The 19,244-nt window shown below is 38.9% G+C and overlaps 1 protein-coding gene across 1 annotated transcript; it reads right to left on the bottom strand.

The window, feature by feature from the left end:
* Positions 1-6,284: 6,284 nt before the first annotated feature.
* On the bottom strand, positions 6,285-14,585 carry LOC143846279 (Ribosomal protein L31). Its single transcript, XM_077354714.1, has 2 exons — positions 14,491-14,585; positions 6,285-6,613 (listed from the first exon to the last, which is right to left on the bottom strand). The coding sequence occupies exon 2, from the start codon at positions 6,604-6,606 to the stop codon at positions 6,400-6,402; it is 207 nt and encodes a 68-aa protein (XP_077210829.1). The 5' UTR covers positions 6,607-6,613; positions 14,491-14,585; the 3' UTR covers positions 6,285-6,399.
* Positions 14,586-19,244: the final 4,659 nt, after the last annotated feature.

Below are 19,244 nucleotides of genomic sequence, written 5' to 3'. Positions count from 1 at the left end.
AATGAGTTTTTTTTTCCTTGTTAGTTGTAATGATTCACATGACCATAGATGATAAAAAAGGGTACGCTTTATGATATATTTAGGCCATTGATTCTATGCACGCCTTAATACGCCTACCGTGTTTATGTGTATGACTATGTTACGTTACATTGATACTTCTTAATATGTGAAGTATTCCAAGTATCAGTACCAGACACATCTCAGATTTCAATACTAAAGGATTTAGGACTGATGGCGACACTTTTAGGTCTCTTTTATTTGTTTGGACCAATTACCAATGGGGGACAAACATTAGGCAAAATTATCAACAGGACCCATGCTTTTCAAAAATTATCAATGGGGGACAAAAGAGGTCTTGCCAGTAAAAGTTGGACAAAAATGCCCTTTGGCATTTACAACACGTTTTGACCTTGGTTTTTCCTTCTTCCCTCTTCCCTCTTCTTTTAATTTTTCATTATCACCTCTCTTTTTTTTTACCCTACCAGTCATCTTCCTCCTTGTTCAACCACCATTGTTGTTGGCAAATCTTGAAAACTTGAATGTTGAGTTCTTACCATCTATCTCTTTGTATTTATGTTTTGTTTTTCTTTTCTTTTTAGGGTTTTGTACTAATTTTCATTCCTCTGTTTCTGATTTATCTTGTTTAGGGTTTAAGCTATTTTTTTTAGGGTGAGTTCTGGAGATAATGCATGGATGGCTTCACTCACTTTTTTTGGAAGACAAGTGGTTGTATAAGAAAAAGTTCATGTAATACATGAATGGATGGCTACACATTTTTTGATTTACTTATTATTTTTTTTTGTAATACACAAATTGGGATGTAATACATGAAGCACATTTAATGAAAACAACATTCATTTCTTTTGTTATTTCTATCATGAGCAGAATTGTAGTGCCATTAGAAGAGTTGCTATAGGCTGGGGGTTTTGTAGCAGAAGGGGTTTATCAACTCTCTGTAAGGGAGTTAGCAACTCTCAAAAGTAGGGTTACCAATTTCCAAATGGGCTTATCAACTGCCTGGAAATTGGCCGAGAGTACTGGAGTTTTCGAAGAGGGTTTTCAAGTCTCTAGGAATGGGGTTATCTAGTATAAAAAATGGGGTTACCAATTTCCGAATGGGCTTATCAAGTGCTTGAAAATTAGCCGAGAGTACTGGAATTTTAGAAGAGGATTTTCAAGTCTCTAGGAATGGGGTTATCTAGTATAAAAAATGGGGTTACTAATTTCCGAATGGGGTTACTAATTTCCGAATGGGGTGATCAAGTCTCTCAAAATTGGCCAAGGGTACTAGAGTTTTGGAAGGGGATTTTCAAGTCTCTGGGATTGGGGTTATCTAGTATAAAAAATGAGGTTACCAATTTCTAAATGAGCTTATCAAGTCCTTGGAAATTGGCCGAAGGTACTGGAGTTTTGGAAGGGGGTTTTCAAGTCTCTAGAATTTGGGTTATCAAGTATCAAAATGGGGTTACCAATTTCCGAATGGGCTTATCAAGTCCCTGAAAATTGGCCGAGGGCACTAAAGTTTTGGAAAGGGGTTTTCAAGTATTTGGGATTGGGGTTATCTAGTATCAAAATGGGGTTACCAATTTACGAATGGGCTTATCAAGTCCCTTAAAATTGCCCAAGGGTACTGGAGTTTTGAAAGGGGGTTTTCAAGTCTCTCGAGTTGGGGTTATCCAGTATCAAAATGGGGTTACCAAATTCCGAATGGGCTTATCAAGTCCCTTATGAACACGTTTTAACTTCCCGTTTTTTTTCACTCGTTCATTTTCACGTTTTTTTTCTTTCTACCGTACGATTCATCTTCCTCATCCTCCATTGAAAGGGAGAATGAGAAATGCAAAACCTTAAAACAAATGAAAAACAAAACCTAGATATTGAGAGATAGATGGGAATGAACTTACGTTTCAAATTTTTGAGTTTTCCCACCTCCAATGGTGGCTAAATGATGGAGAAGATGACTGGTAAGGTAAAAAAAACAAAGTTGAAAATGAAAAAGTAGAAAAAAAGAGGGAAAGGAAAGAGAAGAGGGAAAAGTGGGAAAGCAAAACGTGTTGCTTAAAAAAATGGCATTTTTGTCCAGCTTTTAATGACAAGACATCTTTTGTCCCTCTTTGATAATTTCTGAAAAGCATGGGTCCTGTTGATAATTCCACCTAATTTTTGTCCCCCACTGGTAATTGTCCCTATTTGTTTTTATGAATACTAGTTACCACCTCAATACTTCTGCTTCTTTATTATTTGTTTTTATGAATAATACCACCTCAATACTTAGGATTGATGGGGACACTTCTAGGTCTCTCTTATTTGTTTGGGCAATGATATTTTCACTCCCACTACAGTAAGCATTCACTCCCCCTACTTAACCTATTAAAATTTTTAGTATGTTATTTATTATCATTAAAATTTAAAAAGAGAAAACGGTTCCTACACATATGTGTAGAGAGTTCTCTACACACTAGCTTAAAATACAGTGGGGACCCACTTTGTTTGGGTGATCCAAGCCATCCATTTTAAAGGCCCTCACATAGATAGGCTGTCTACAAAAAATCAGATCCATAGGATCATCTCAACCCTACGATTTGTGGAGGTAAAATGGATGTCTTTAAACCTTCACAAATTAGTCCATTTTTTGCCTCCACAGTTCGAATGGTTAGGATGATCCTATGGATCTGATTTTTTGTGGACACCCTATCTATGTGAGGACCTTAAAAATGAATGGTTTGGATCACCCAAATAATGTGGCCCCTACTATATTTTAAGCTAGTGTGTAGATAACTTATCTACACATGTGTGTAGGAACCGTTTTCTCATTTAAAAATTTATTAAAATATTTTGGTGAACCCATGAATCTCTCTTTTTTACTAAGGTTGGCCGAATGGGACACTCCTGGCCTATTAACCTGAAACTAGCCGGGATTTAGAGCTTTCTTATCATTCCGTTCTTGGATCGAAAAGAGATACAGACACTCGGACCTGTACTGATGCAACATAAGCATACGGTGATTTTTGGCCATTTTCAATGATCAAGATCGTATCATATTTGTTGTTCAATCCATTGTTTCAAGAAATCCTTTGGAAGATTGTTAGTTGGATTGGAACCGGTGATTTTTGGCCATTTTCAATGATCAAGACCATATCATATTGTTATTCAATCTCTTAGTTGAAGAAATCCTTTGGAAGTTTCTTAGTTGGACTGGAACCGGTCCCTCGGCCATCACTATTAAGGGAGGAGTCAATGGACCCTGACGGTCTGATGGATCCTTTGAATCCAATCTAATTAAAATTGATGGGACGCTAATTTTAATCTGATGGATTCTTTATGGATCCATACTTCAAGATCCGATAACGATCCAAAAAATTATGGACCTGTCCTAAGATATGGCTAGTGTCTAGCGAATTACAAGACGGAAATGATAAATCCACCCCTTTTCATCACTAGGGACAACCACAGCAGCAGTATATCAATGACTGCAGAGGGGCCGATGTACTTCACGCCAGAAGGATTCAACGGATTTTGAGGCGCATTTATCATTTCCCATACAAAAAATGCCTAACATTTTAATATGATGTAGTAAAATAATTATAGGAGAAACCCAATACGCTAAAGCCGGGGGCGCTACATTGTATTATAATCAGGTCATACTCTAGTGATGCCTCCTAATATATGATCACGATGAATAGTTGACAATCCAACGGATTCAGACGATATTTTAAAGAGATGAAAGAGTATAAAATTGGAGTGCTACACAACTATGGGAAAATGAAATACTTGAGGTTCGATGTGTGTATGTGAAGTCCAGTACTTTTCAGAAAGTACAGCAGGGCACACTTCTAGGATGATCCAAACCGTTAATTTGATGGGACGCCACGTGAATAGAGGGTACCCACTAAATCAACTCCATAGGATGATCTTAACCCTTTGAACTGAAAAGGGACTGCACATTATAAAAACTGCAATAGATCGGAGGTTCAGGATCATCGTATGGAGATGACTTATGGGGTACGGCTGATTTACATTGTGGCCTTTTGAATGAACGGTTTGGATCATCATAAGAAGTGGGCTTCACTGTACTTTCTGAAAAACACTGGACTCCACTCGCACACATGATGAGAAATCTCCATCTAAAAAGCTTATTGTTTGGCTTGAAATACCTATTTTGTAATCATTTGGTTTCCCTAGCTTGATTGTGGCCTTTTTTGGCCTGTTGTGTGATTTTTTTTAGTATATTACTAGTTTGGAGGAAAAAAAAGTGTGCCTAGTAAATAAATGAATGAATTTAGCGGCCGTTTGGATATGCGTATTGTAGAATCTTGGATTTTCTCATAATTGTAGATGAGAGACGAGAGAAGAAAGAGACCAGCGTCGTTTTCTTATTTCTCACCCTTCTTTCTAACAGAAAGAGAGCAGGAGATTGTCCCATGTTTCCAGGTTTTAGAAATCTCAGGATGGGGGAGAGATTTCTAAAACCTGGATTTCTTACTTAAAAAACGGCCCTTATTGTTTCTCATAAAAAAAATCCGTGAAAGAGAAAGCCATAATCACAGTCAAACGTATATTGTTTATTTTGATATGGGGATTGATTGCACTTTTAGCCAAAACTAGGAAGCGATATGGAGAGATGAGACGACATTCGTACAATCAATATAAATACTGTAGAAGAAAAGATCATTGGCATTTGTGGGATCAAATTTCCCTACAAAATCGAAGAAAAATTGGTATGAAGGCATTTTTCATCACCATCAAACAAAGGGCTGGGATAATTTGATCAGTGTGGGGACCAGAGCATATAGGCCAGACTCATGATAACCAATGTCCATATGTGGAACACCAATCTCAATAGAAATGGGAGTTGGTCCGTGCTGCACAACAATCCATTGGAGAGAGAGAGTATGTGTGTATTCTATGGCCATGTTTGGCACCGGTGACCTCTCTCTCTCTCTCTCTCTCTCTCTCTCTCTCTCTCTCTCTATGGCCATGTTCGGCCACAATGACTATTTTTTCCACGAAATATTAGCCTATCATGTGGTGAGAGAGGGCTAGGGAGGCTGGGAGATGAAAATACTACAGATCGCATGACTGAGGAAAGGGTAAGAAGTAACTAAAACACAAGAAATTATATGGTGTAGGGCCTTACAACAATGAGATAGTATATGGTGTAAGGCCTTACAACAATACTGTAGGGGTACCGCCCATGATATTTGATCCAACAGCAGCTCACTTTTTGAGCTTTTTGAGGAGTTGTTGTTGGATCAAATGTCAAGGGTGGTACTTCCACCGTACAAAGGCCTTATTGTTGTAGAGAAACACCATACAATAACGCCTTTGTATGGTAAAAGTACCACCCTTGACATTTTATCCAACAGCGCTCCTAAAAAACGGAAGTACCCCTACCGTATTGTTGTAAGGCCTTACACCATATAAAATCTCCTAAAACACAATGGAAATACATGAAGAGAAGTGATATATTCAACCCTTTTTTAACTTGCCCCCTCTAGTGCATTTATGACTTCTCTTTTACACTAGAGGATGTTGTCTCAAGTATAAAAAAAAAGCGGCGAATATATCATTACCCAAAAATAAAATGTATTTTGATTAGAGCTTTTCTTTTCCTTGTTTTTCAGCCTTCTTCTCGCCTGTCCCGTACCTGCCCACTCTACTCTGTGGCCCCCACCCTCCTTAGTTCTCACCACTTAAAAACTAAAATTCAATGGAAAAAAATTTCATAGCTGCCAGACTTGGCCTACATGTGAAAAGCATCACAGGAAGTCGGTATAAGATATGTAATAAGCCACATTAAAATTGAATAAGAAACATATAATAAGAGATTTTTATAATAAGTTGGAAAATTAAGTTTAGGCTATGTCTGGCAGCAATGAAAAATACTTCTATCGAATATAAGCTTCTCAAGTTGTGAGAGTCGGACAAGGAGGGACGGCAAGAGAACATAGAGGGCATGATTGAGAAGAGGGTCAGAAGTGGCCTAAAAATAAGGAAAAGAATAACTTTACTAAAATAAAGGGCTTTTTTCTTTCCTTATTTTCAGCCACTTGCAACCATCTCCTCATTCATGCCCTCTCAATTCTCTGCCTCTCCCACTCTCCCTATCCCTCTCTCACCACTTGGTAATCTAATACTCGATGAAAACAAATCAATGTTACCAAACATGGCTTTAAGATATATCAAAACTAGGACTATGAAAGCGCATACAACTAATCAACATACCCAGAAAGCAATCAGGAAATTGAAAAAAATATTAGACTCTAGCCAACAAACCAACCAAGTTAAACTAAAACAGCAATCATAAGAAACTCCAATAGTGGCAATAAATAGAGTATCATTTGATTTAGAAAGTAGTTAAACCTGAATTTCAGAATAATAGCAACTTCGCTTTCGATTTCACTTTTCTTCTTGTTGCTCTGTCTTCAGACCATACCGACGGTTGAACTTGGCAACCTGGCCTAAACTCTGGGCCATCTGACGCCTTGCTCGGAAATGATACACTTTACCAGTATGGTGTATTTTGGTCATCATAACCTGAATCAATCTACCACTCTGTGTTACATATGAAATCCAATGCATCTGGGGGTGAAACCCTTTCCTCATCTTCAATCTGGACAATAAGTAACAGGAAATTATCAAAGGAAAAAAAATCCAAAAACAGCTAGAAGGGAAATAAAAGCAGTTTCAGTCAGCATGCAAACTAGGTTCATCAATGGATAAGACCCGAGTCAAAAACTAAAGAACATATGTAGACTATAACAATGTACACCTTTCTCCAACAGTGCAATCAATGAATGGAGTGGCTTGATTCGCTTTGCAAAACAAAAAAAAATAGAAATTATAGGTAAAACCACTTCCACCCAGTTTTCGGTGCAAGCAATCTAAACCAAAGTTGCAAGAACAAGAAAAGGATGCAGGACACAGCTCATTTTACAATGCTTCTCATATCAGTAATTCAATTGGGTGGAACAGATTCAGGAAAAGGAAGCAGAACAACCTTTCAACAAGTCACTTGATTCGTGCTCGAGATCAAAGTTATTCTGTGAAAGGGTTTACTGGTGAGGGTGACTGAAGTATGAACAACCATATGATCTTGCTCAGATGGTTGTCACAAGTACAGACCCCAGCAGCAGGGTAGCTGCCTTACATAATCAGTTAAGGTAGTGGGCACGTCTGGTGTTGGGGGTAAAAACAAGCAGCCCACGAGCTGGTGACACGTGGCAGTAAATCCACAATCGCTCGACTGCCTCGAAGAACTCTTAACCAAGAGGTCCCAGCCGAGTGGCCACATGCGTCGCCTCAAGGCACCACCGCCACTCCCACCTAGAGGCGAGCCCTCCAGCCACCCACTTACCAACCATCTACAGCCGACTGCCTCTGCACAACAGGTCCGAAGGCCAAGTTTCACCGAGGTCCTCGCAGCGTTCATTCAAGGACGATCACTCCTGCAACAACGTGGTTGCACGCCCACTATTCACGGGACTGTACGACCTCCCCACTTTAACCGTTTGTCCATGAGCGCAAGTCACAGGCCAAGGTAGCCTTCTCTTCGTCAAAGCCGGGCAAAAGAGCAGGACCCACGACATCTTAGCCGTCCGTCCGTTCAGCCAGATTTGAGCCACAACATCTAGTTCCACAATATTTTTTTTTATTAGTTATTCAAAAGGGACACTAATCATTTAGCAATATTTTATTTATTAGTTATTTGATTATGTGAAATAGGCTCAGAAAAGGAAGAAGTGAATATATCAAAAAAAAAAAAAAAAAAGGGGGCTCCCACTCCCACTCTCACTCACTGATTTCATGTATTACTATCTTTAACGTGATTTCCACTCAAATTTAACGCCATGACAGAATTTTTTTTTTTTTTTTGGAATGGTAATGTCATGACAGATTATCTACAACAAACTAATATAGAAACAATAGAGAGAGTCAATTCATAAATTGATCACCTAAGTAAAGAGCATGTGCATCAGTGAGAAAAAAAAAATCCGTCTACATCCATATAACCCAACTAATGGCCAGAGATTAAATAAAACCCGGTTTCACTCAAACTCAAGCTTAATTTAATTGCAAGTTACAACTCCCACAAACAACTAAAGAAACAACAGCTCATTCAGTAGAAAACAAGAGTTGGATGCCGTCCACGAAGCAATTAAATATCTACTATGAAAATGCAGGAAAACAAGGTAAACTATTCAGACGCAGCTGCAGCGTGAGGAAAAAGGCGAAGATCACCATCTTCAACCCGTCGAAGAAGAACATCGTCTCCTTTCCATAAAAATCCTTGAATCCAAAAGGAAAAAAGATTAAAAAAAAACTGATACTCATAATTTGTATTCCATGAAAGATCTGATTTTTACATACACAGGTTCATCTTTATAGAAAACAAAATAAATCCTACTCAAACTCTATCTCAAACTAGGATAAACTCATCTTTTTTTTTAAATGATTAAAGATAGATTAGGATAAACATCATCTCTAAACTCTATCTCATGCTAACCAATTAAAGAGATAAAAAAAACAATAATAACGTCATGCATCCAGATCCCCCACTTGAATGAAACTCGTCCTCGAGTTTAGCTCTTGGTACTCTCCCATAAAGCAAGTTGACGTCATATACCCAAAACTTACTCCAATGTGTAGGACTTGTATTCATGTCAATATCTTCGCATAAACATCCATCTTGATAATACTTTTTAAATGGAATACGATGTCGTTGTGAAAACGTCCGATTCCAACCACATAGATTTAAAAATTACATAACGTTGTTGTGGATCTTCCTTTCTTGTTGGCATGCGTGAGAAATCCCATATAATTAACAGTGGATCATCCCGTAGAAAATCTGATTCATGATTGCCATATGCTGCTTCGTCACTCTGCTTGTGGGAAGTTTTCCTTAGGCGAATCTGAATTCTCACACGAACTCCATCGAGTGATTCGAGCTCTTCAAATGCGTTGAATGGCATTTGCAGAATACTTGGTGCACAAGTAATTAACTTGGGTGATCTTTTGGCAAAACCAACTCTAAATTTTGATGGTAGAACTAATGTACCACTTATATTTTCTTCTGGCCCGGTACATAAGTCATGCCTTTTGGATGGTAAGACATGTGGCTTTCCTTTTGGCACGATCCTTGGCCTTTTGGGCTTTCTCACATCTCAATCTAGCTTTGATCTTCAAGGACTCTCAATAAGTTACCGGTAGCCGAAGGGTGGTTGTCCCAATCTGTATTGCTCATGTTCCATCATTTTCAACATGGATTTGGCACTAAGGCCTACAGTCGCTCTAGCACACTTAATCATTTCTGTGTCACTCAGCCAGTATTTTTCTTGACAATCTTCAATGGCATCGATCCATGCAAGCCCGCGGCTTCGCAATCGCCATATCCAAAGAAAGGTGGGATGAATTGTAGATCCATTGGAGGTTAAGAGAAACATGAAGGAAAACTACTTAAACAATGGAAAAGGTCGTTGGAAATTTAGAAAAAACAAGGGAAAGAGTTGAAAGTGTTGAAAGGGTGAGTGAAACTATTGGAAAAGGGCCTAAAATGGGTTTAAATAAATGAAACTCTCAATTGCAGAGATAGAAAATACTATGGTAATTATGGAGGAAGGTATTAAGTGAGGTTTATTTTCTAAAAGAGGAAGGTCTTGAATATGGTTTCATGAAGCTATTTTGGTAGTTAAGGAAACTAGGCTCTATGAAGCTGGTGGTCTAGCACACTTAATCATTTCTGTGTACTCAGCTAGTATTTTTCTTGACAATCTTCAATGGCATCGATCCATGCAAGTGCACGGCTTCGCAATCACCATATCCAAAGAAAGGTGGGATGAATTGTAGATCCATAGGAGGTTAAGGGAAACAGGAAGGAAAACTACAGAAAACAATGGAAAAGGTCGTTGGAAATTTAGAAAAAAAACGAGGGAAAGAGTTGGAAGTGTTGAAAGGGTGAGTGAAATTAGTGGAAAAGGGCCTAAAATGGGTTGAATTTAATGAAAATCTCAATTGCAGAGATAGAAAATACTATGGTAATTATGGAGGAAGGTATTAAGTGGGGTTGATGTTCTAGAAGAGGAAGGTCTTGAATATGGTTTCATGAAGCTGTTTTGGTAGTTAAGGAAACTAGGCTCTAAGAACCTGGTAGAAGTGGAAGGCCTTGAATATGGTTTCATGAAGCTGTTTTGGTAGTTAAGGAAACTAGACTCTAAGAACCTGGCGAAAGAGAGAAGGGGGTTAAAATCGTGAGGTTGATAAGAAGTGGGCTGTAGGGTTTTGTTATAAAAAAAAAGGAAGGGTTCTAGGTTGGTAAAACAAGGTGTGGGGAAGGGGTTAATCGGCTAGACGCTAGGTTGAGAAATAATGGGGATGGCCAGCTGAGATTTGCTTAGAAATAATTAAAAAGGTAAATTCGGGAGGCAGGAGAAGGGGCTCTCGGGTAGGTTTTGGGAGATGATTACGAAGGCGGAGGAGAAGGGGCTCTTGGGTAGGTTTTGGGAGATGACTACGAAGGCGGGGTTTTGGGTCTTGCAAAGTGATTTGCAGGTGATGTTTTAAAAGGCAGCAAGGTGGCTGGAGGTGCAGGGAAACAGGAGGTCTCGGTTGACTGGAAAAGGACATCTATCGGTTGAGGATTTGGAATGGATTTTGTGAAGATGTTTGCAGGTAGAATCAAAAATCTTTGCGGCAAAGAAACGGTGGAGAATTAGGACATTTCGGGTAGATTGCTATAATGGCCAAAATGAACCAGAAGGTTGGTATTTTCTTTTGAATTAGTTTTTTTAGGCTGAAAGGCTTGTGTTTAGACAGGGGTGAAGAGTTGATTTAAAGAGAGGTTTTGGGGATGGGTTTATGAAGCTTGGGTGGCTAAAAATCAGGAAGTGTTTTGGAGGGGAAACGGCTAAAACTAAGGAAGAGAGAGCTAACCTGAAACAAGAAGCTGGACTGTTTGTGCGGCAAATTCACATCAGAAATCCAAGCATCGGTTGATGGGGGTTTGCAAGATGATCAATCCAAGGTGAAACCTTTCTCTATGCCACTTGACGCGGCGTAATCGTGCAGAAAAAGGAGAAGATCATAGTTTTCAACCCGTTGAAGAAGAACACCGCCTCCTTTTCAAGAAAATCCTTGAATCCACAAGGGAAAAAGATTCAAAAAACTGAAGCTTATAATTTTCATTCCATCAACAATCTGGTTTTTACATACACAGGTTCATATTTATAGAAAACAAACTAGAACCCTACTCAAACTAGGATAAACTCTATCTTTAAAAAACTAATTAAAGAGATTAGATAAACATCATCCCTAAACTGTATCTCATGCTAACTAACTAAAGGGATCAAAAACAATAAAAACGTCCCACATCATATTCAAACTTTGATTTACAGGAAAGCATGAGCATAATGCTACAAAGAGTACTTATGAGTAGGACTGTCAATCGGGATGGGCAATTTCGAAGCCCGCCCGTTCGGCCCGCTAAAAGCCCGCCCATAATTAAAATGAGAACAAGCCAAACCAAGCTTGGTCAAAAGTTGAAGCCCGAACTCTAATTTGGGCTGATCAAGGGTCGTTCAGCCCGTTATAGGCCCGGGCCCGATAATATATTTACTATATAATTTTCAGGATTTTTCATGCCCTTAAAAATAACAGTAGATATTAATTAAATAGGTACTTAAACAATATTCTTTGTTACTCTTTATGATATTAAATGGATTTCTAGTTCAACACTTAAACAGGAATACATTCAACAGGTTTTTTTTGGATGGAATGTTCAACAGGTTTTTGGTTGTTAACTTGTCTTTGAGCTGGTACCTAGTCTCCTTACTCTGTGCTTGCCTTATAGTCTTTTCTCGTGCAGAAAATAAGAGGTGATGGGCAAGCCCGAACTCGGCTCAAAGCCCGTTGTGGAGTTTGGGCGAGCAAATTTTCTAATTTAGTCAAGCCCGAACTCGGCTCGTAGCCCGTTGTATAGACATGGGCTGAGCTTGAGCACCTCAGGCCCACCCAAGCTCGGCCCAATTGACAGTCCTACTTATGAGGTTGTTCTAGAGCCCCTTAATTGAACATTACAAAAGTACTAGACCTCCAAACATCGAATAAACGCACTATCTGTTACAGATTCCAAAAGTCACAATTTCCATTAAACAAATAAAAAACAACAAAGTTTCAACAATAAAGCTCATGATGCCAACATTCCTTCAGCAAATCAGCATCAATAAAAGTGTGGGACTAATTCTACTACACAAGTCTAGATAATAAATAATCACACAAATAGAACAAAATAGAATCAAAAAATAATATTTTTACAAATTCAGCAGAAAATCAGCTCGCAGATTTCCGATTTCCAGAGATGAAGAGAGAGGCATTCATCTTGTACAATCGAATTATGAATAAAACCCTAACTCGTTTGACTGTTCCCATTCTCAAAACCATAAAAGTATTTTTACAAATTCAGCAGAAAATCAGCTCGCAGATTTCCGATTTCCAGAGATGAAGAGAGAGGCATTCATCTTGTACAATCGAATTATGAATAAAACCCTAACTCGTTTGACTGTTCCCATTCTCAAAACCATAAAAGTCTTAACAAAAAAAAACAGGCATCACATTGATGCTTGAAATGAATGTTTATCAGCAAGAGTTTGTGGCATCTGAACCGGCGCAAAGCGAGATAAAGAGAAGGTAAATCATCACTAAAGACTGACAGTCTTCAGGCAGGGAGAAAATCATAGAAAGAGAGAAGGAAAAATTCATACCGTTGTTAGGGAAAGCCTGAAACAGGAAAAAATAGTTACATGTAGTTAAGGAAAGAAAGGAAAAGAAACTGGCATGGAAAAATGTAAAAGAAAGGAAAAGAAACATAATAAAAAATATATGAAATGGGTATTCGGTTACCAAGAAACCTATGATTTGTGGACATGGACACGAGTGTCGCGTGTCAACACAGACACGGAGTGTCGGACACGGCAAAGTCCCAAATTTTAGAAACGGGGACATGGCTAAAATACAAAGTATATATAATCATGATTTGTAGATACGGATTCGTGTGTTGAGTTTCGACACAAATACAAGTTGTCTAATACAAGTTGTCTGACATGAAAACATCTAAACATTTAGAAATTGTGACACATAGATACATATATAATTACTGATTACTATCATAATTTGTAACAATATAAATATAATGTTCATTTAAAAAAATAAATGTTAGAATTAATCAATTATAATCTAAAAATATATAAGATATTCAAATAATAACACAATAATCTTAAAAAAAAAATGAGATGATCAAATAATAACGCAGTAATCAATTTAATATAGTTCTCTTCCATCCCCAATATACAACGAGAAAAGGAGACCAATATGATACAATGAATATAGTATTGGAATAAGAGTTTGTTTATGATTTTAGATTTATAGGAAGAAGATTTTAAAATGAAAGAAGACTTAATAATTTTTTTTAAAAAAAGGTAAACACAATATTCAACAATAAAACTGAATGTCACACTTGACACGGTACAAAAATGTGTTCCCATACCCACATTAAGTCTTACAGGACACGTGTGTCGGCAATAAATTTAAAGTGTCGGCTGAATCATAGCAGGAAACCCTACAAAAACTAAACAAAAAATATAAAATGATGTGTTCAGTTCCGTAGAAACTCAACATTAACTTTACTAACTTAGTACAACATCATCTCGAAACGAATGTGGTAACATAGGCATTCTCAGTAGATAGATGCATAAACGTAGATATAGATACATAAAAGATACTTGAAGGGGTGCAAGTAAAACAAGAAAAATCAAGATTTAAAGCCTCAAACATGATTAAAATTCCTAAACATTCATCAGCAACAACATAACAAGAAAAAAAGAAAATGACATGGTGAAACAAGCAAAAGGCCCCAAATGTCATCAACATTCAACGCCCCAAAAATGATTCAAAGCTCCCAAGCTATCATTATAAATTACCAGAAATAGGTCTACAAATGAATGAACAAATCCCTCATCAAAAAATGAATACCCTGACCCAAAGAAAAAACTGACAACAGAGCACTGATCCATGAACCATTTCTAAAAACCCTGTGAAGAAAACCCTTAAAATCTTCACCAAAAACCCTGATCGATGAACGATTTCCAAGACCTGAAAAGCTCACCACAGAGATTTTACGAAAACCCTACGAAGAAAACCCAAAAAAGCTAAACCAAAACACGAAACCTCCCAAACCATAAAACCTCAGCACAGATTTTTGGAAAACGTTATGAAGAAAACCAAAAAAAAAAAAAACAAGCTTAACCGAAAACCTAGTCCATGAACGAATTCTTACACCCGAAAACCTTCAAGAGCAGAAAACCGATTTTTAAAACCCGGCCATCAACAAAACCTTAAAACCTATTTCTAAAACCCTAACACGAAAACAAAAAACCAATAACAGAAACCCAAAAACCCTTGACCTTTGTCGAAAAAGGGGGAGAGAGAAAGAGAGAGAACCTGGTTTTGAGGAGGCGAAGAGATGGGAGATTGAGAGTCGGGCCGAGCGAATGGTTCACTGCTTGAGGCTAGATTCACCCCCTTTAACGTTTTTCTTTGCCTTTAAAAACTTAACGAATAACGTTAAGCGGGGATTTTATCCCTCGCGGGGGGGGGAGGATATCATTTCCTGTTTTTTAACTGGTGAGATATAATACGGTGTAAGTCCTTATAGCTCCGTATTTTTCAGAATGTATTGTACGCTGGCAATTTCACCCGTTAAAACGGGGACCGCCCCGCTCCCGAACGGGACGGGGATTCCCCTGTTTGGATCGGGGCGGGGCGGCGCGGGCAGGGACATGGACTTGAAAATTTCCCGAAGCGGCGACGGGACGGGGATGGAGATGGACCCGCCCCGCCCTGCCCCGACCCGTTTTAATATGCAAGCCATTATTAATATCCTCTTATTTTAGTATTATTTTAGTGTTTTTTAAGTTAACAGTAAATATTTTTTTATGCTAGTGATATTGGCACTACCAGATTTTGATAAGTGCACAAACACGGCTTGTCTTTTTCTTTTTTGGGGTGTTAAAAAGTTTTTTTTGAGGTGAGGTTTTTTGTGTGAGGCGGGGATGGGGATTAGGTAATCCCCGCCCATTCCCCTCCATCCCCGAAGCGAGGACGGGGAATGCAACATCCGGCCCCGCCCCGTTGCCAGCCCTATGTACGGACCACACTATAGAATGATCCAAAACCTTAATAGGCCACAACAGAAATAGTTTGTACCCCCAAAACTCTTTTCCATACGATGATCCCTCCGAATCCGCTCTCCGTTTGGTTGCCAGTAAAAATTTTATCTCAGTGAGTTTTTAATCCAAACAATGAAGTCAACAGGATTTCCAAGTTTTTTTTTCCTAAAATTCCGGCCAAAATTTAGGGGTGTCGTTACCAAATATGGGAAGGGAGGAGAAAGAGGGAAGAGAGAGGACATCATTTCCTAGGAAAAAAAAAGAGGGGACAAGGAGTTCATGTCACCACAGAAGCAATCATAGTGGGGTTAAAAAAAAAATTCTAGTGCTAAAAGGCAACCAAACATGGGACGGGATGAAAATTTTACTAGAAACTTCCTAGGACAAAAATTTTACTGGCAACCAAACGGAGCTGCGCAGTTCCTCTATAGGTCGGAGGCTTGGGATCATCCTATAGAAATGATTTTTGGAGTAGAACCATGGATTTCCATCATTTATTACAAAATGATTTACGACCCATTCTTTTGATTCAAGATCCGAGCTGCTCTATGTGAACCAAATTACATTGTGGCCCATCACATCGATGGTTTGGATCATCCTATAGACTATAAGGGCTTACACCATATAAAAACTCGAGTTTTTTGGACCGTAGAGATTTTATATAGTGTAGGCCCTGTATTTTTCAAAAAGTACTATACGGACCACACTATAAGTTGATCCAAACCGTCCATGTGATGGGCCGTAACGTAAATAGGTTGCGCCAAAAAACATTTCTATAGGATGATCCCAACCCTCCAAACTAAAGTGGAAAGGTGTATTATGGAAACATCTATATACCGGAGGGCTACGATCATCCTATGGAAATGACTTTTGGGGCACAGCCTATGTAAGTTGGGTTACATCACATGGACGGTTTGGATCATGCTTTAGTGTGGTCGATACAATACTATTTTGAAAAATAGGGGACTAGAAGAACTTGCTCCATTTAAAATCTCCCGTAATAATAATAATAACCTGTACAATATCAAAATATGTTGGTGGTAATATCATTTCCCAAATTATTTGCTAGCGAGACCATTGGAGAATTTTACAACTGCTTTGAGTCAATTTTATCAAAACATGTGTAAAATTCCTTTCCCCCCAATTCACCTTAACAAAGGGAAGTGATATTTACGCCTCTTTTGATCACTAGGGACACCCAATGCCAGTGTATCAACGACTAAAGAGAAAAGTAAGAATGGGGGTAATAATTTTGAGAAATTACGGATTTAGGGTACTTTTTAAATAAATCAACACAGGTGATTCTTCAAAAACGGATGGAAAAAGGGGTCTAATGTACTTGATGTCAGGAAAGTCCAGTGGGCTTGATTGCCCCGTACACGGGTGATGGCTGTCCCTGGTGATCAAAATGGGCGTAAATATCATTTCCCTTTCCCTGTCATTCATAGAAATCTCACGTCACTTGTGATGAAGTGGAGTCAATCAATTTGTTTGGGCTCCTTTTAGGTCCTCCTCTCGGTTTCTCTAGCATTACTCTTTTGTCAATGGCACAATTTATGTTTTCATGTATTTAACCATTTTATTACTAAGCTTTTAACCAACAATCAGTTAAACTCTAATGTTTCCCAACCTTTTTTTTGTGGAATCATGTTTTGCCAACTATGCTCACAATATGCTCACGACTAGCCACAAAAATTTTCTAGGGAATATCTTTTCATGGTTGCCAAACACGGCCATCTAGGGTTGTGAGCATAGATAACCAATAGAAAAGAATAGGCAGATTTTTTAGGCCAAATTTGTGGGGTAAATTTTTTTGGAATAATAGGTTTGATCTCTTAACGGCCGGACAAGACCAAAACCGACCAGAGTACCTCCGCTACCACTTGCAATAGGGTTTTTGCCAAATGTGATGCTCTGAGGTTCCCAAACCTTCCCTTTAAGACTAAAAGCCCTTGGGGGCCTTTGTTCAATTTTTTTTCTCTTTAGGGTGTGCTCCTCCTTCTCTCCTAGGCTAGGTGTACATCATTCTCGTGTCTGCTATCTCAACTCAATTCAACAAAGCCTTTTGTCCCAAACTAGTTGGGGTCGGCTAAATGAATCCTTTAGAAAAATTTCATGAAGAATGTGAAAGGAATCTATCCGGCTCTAATCCTAGCTCTAGTTTGGTTCTCCTATGTGGATCATTTTCTTCCATTCTATCATGTCCAAGGTCATGTTCTCTATTATGTTCCTAGCTATCAAGTCTTTCCTCACTGTTTCTACCCAAGTTGTCTCCGGTCTGCCCCCACCTCTTTTTACTCCATCAATTTGGCACGAGTTGCCTCTTCTCACCGGAGCATCCAAAGGCCTACGTTGGATATGTCCAAACCATCTTAAGCGGTGCTCTCTCATCTTCTCCTCAATTGGTGTCACCCCCATCTTTTTACGAATGTCTTCATTTTTAATTCTATCTAACATTTTGTGGCCGCACATCCATCTAAGCATTCGCATCTTCGCTACACTCATCTTATGCACATGCTGCTTCTTGGTGGCCCAACATGCTGAGCCATACAGCATGGCCGACCTCACAGCTGTCTTATAAAACTTTCCCTTCAACTTGGTAGGGATTTTATGGTCGCACAAAACTCCTGAGGGAAGCTTCCACTTCAACCAACCTGCTCTTATTCTTTGGTTAACATCCTCTTCAATCTCTCCTTCCTTATGTAGTCATAAAAGAGTGGCAAAGTTTACGGGCGGCTGCCAACCTGACGCCAACCCTCCTCCTTTATCCTAGCTTGGGACAGGCTACGAAAGACACAAGCGGAGTTTCCGAGTTAATATATTTTGAGGTCGGCCCTGGGACTGCATTCCTTTCCAAGTTAGCAAAAAAGTGTCTTGATAAACCAAAAAAAAAGGGGAAATGATAAATGCGCCCCTTTTCATCACTTGGGACACCCAGCTATAGTGTATCTATGACTGCAAAGGCACGATGTACTTCACGTTCGAATGAATGAAGTGACCTGATTGCCACATACAATGGCCAATTCCTCAGAAAAAATGGTGGGTGATTCTTCCACAATGGAATCTGATGAGTGAGATTTCGAGTAAGTGTTTACAGAATCTTCTTCTGTCCGAATAAATGATTCATCGAAATAATGAGTCACCCGTTCCATTGATATGGACACATCTGAGATCACCAAATCCTCGGGAGTTCCTCTATTCAATCATTTTCCTTCTTCTTATTGCTAGATATCTCATTCGTACACATCTTCTCTTTGTTTCCCAAGCCTCTAGTGAATGACTGACAGAGTTAGAAAGATAAGACTAGTGAAATAGTGGCATTGAGTTTCTCGACCCTTTGCCTTAGGAATAGTCAGTTTTATTTCTCGATGGGGGCAAGGAAGGGATATAACTCAGCGGTAGAGTGTCACCTTGACGTGGTGGAAGTCATCAGTTTGAGCTTGATTATCCCTAAACCCTAATGTGAGTTTTTCTATTTTTACTTGCTCCCCCGTCGTGATCGAATGAGAACGGATAAGGGGATTGACGTGAGAGGGTAGGGATGGCTATATTGCTGGGAGCGAACTCCAGGCTAATATGAAGCGCATGGATACAAGTTATGCCTTGGAATGAAAGACAATTCCGAATCAGCTTTGTCTACGAACAAGAAGGCTATAAGTAATGCAACTATGAATCTCATGGAGAGTTCAATCCTGGCTCAGGATGAACACTGTCGGCATGCTTAACACATGCAAGTCGGACGGGAAGTGGTGTTTCCAGTGGCAGCCGAGTGAGTAACGCGTAAGAACCTGCCCTTAGGAGGGGAACAACAACTGAAAATATTAAATGAATATAATATAATAAAATCAAAGAAGAGATCTAGCTCATTTCTTTTCTCTTTTGTAGTAGAATGCCTAGGGATTTCCATCTCGGGATTTAGGGTATATTCTACTCGGTTGGCGTTGGTGTATTCTTTTCATTAAGATCGGGGTATAGAATCGTTGTTTCTATTGATTTGATATGAATACAAAAACAGAATGCATCGAC

The sequence above is a fragment of the Tasmannia lanceolata genome, unplaced genomic scaffold, assembly GCF_043159265.1.
Source record: "Tasmannia lanceolata isolate RefF3 unplaced genomic scaffold, GAP_Taslan_0.1 ptg000015l, whole genome shotgun sequence".
Taxonomy (NCBI): domain Eukaryota; kingdom Viridiplantae; phylum Streptophyta; class Magnoliopsida; order Canellales; family Winteraceae; genus Tasmannia; species Tasmannia lanceolata.
Note: the sequence above shows the minus strand (reverse complement) of the source record. Positions and strands in the feature narration are given on the sequence as shown.

Excerpts from the sequence above, each read along its gene's own strand:
- LOC143846279 (XM_077354714.1), bottom strand. The coding sequence starts at position 6,606 with ATGAGGAAAGGGTTTCACCCCCAGATGCATTGGATTTCATATGTAACA.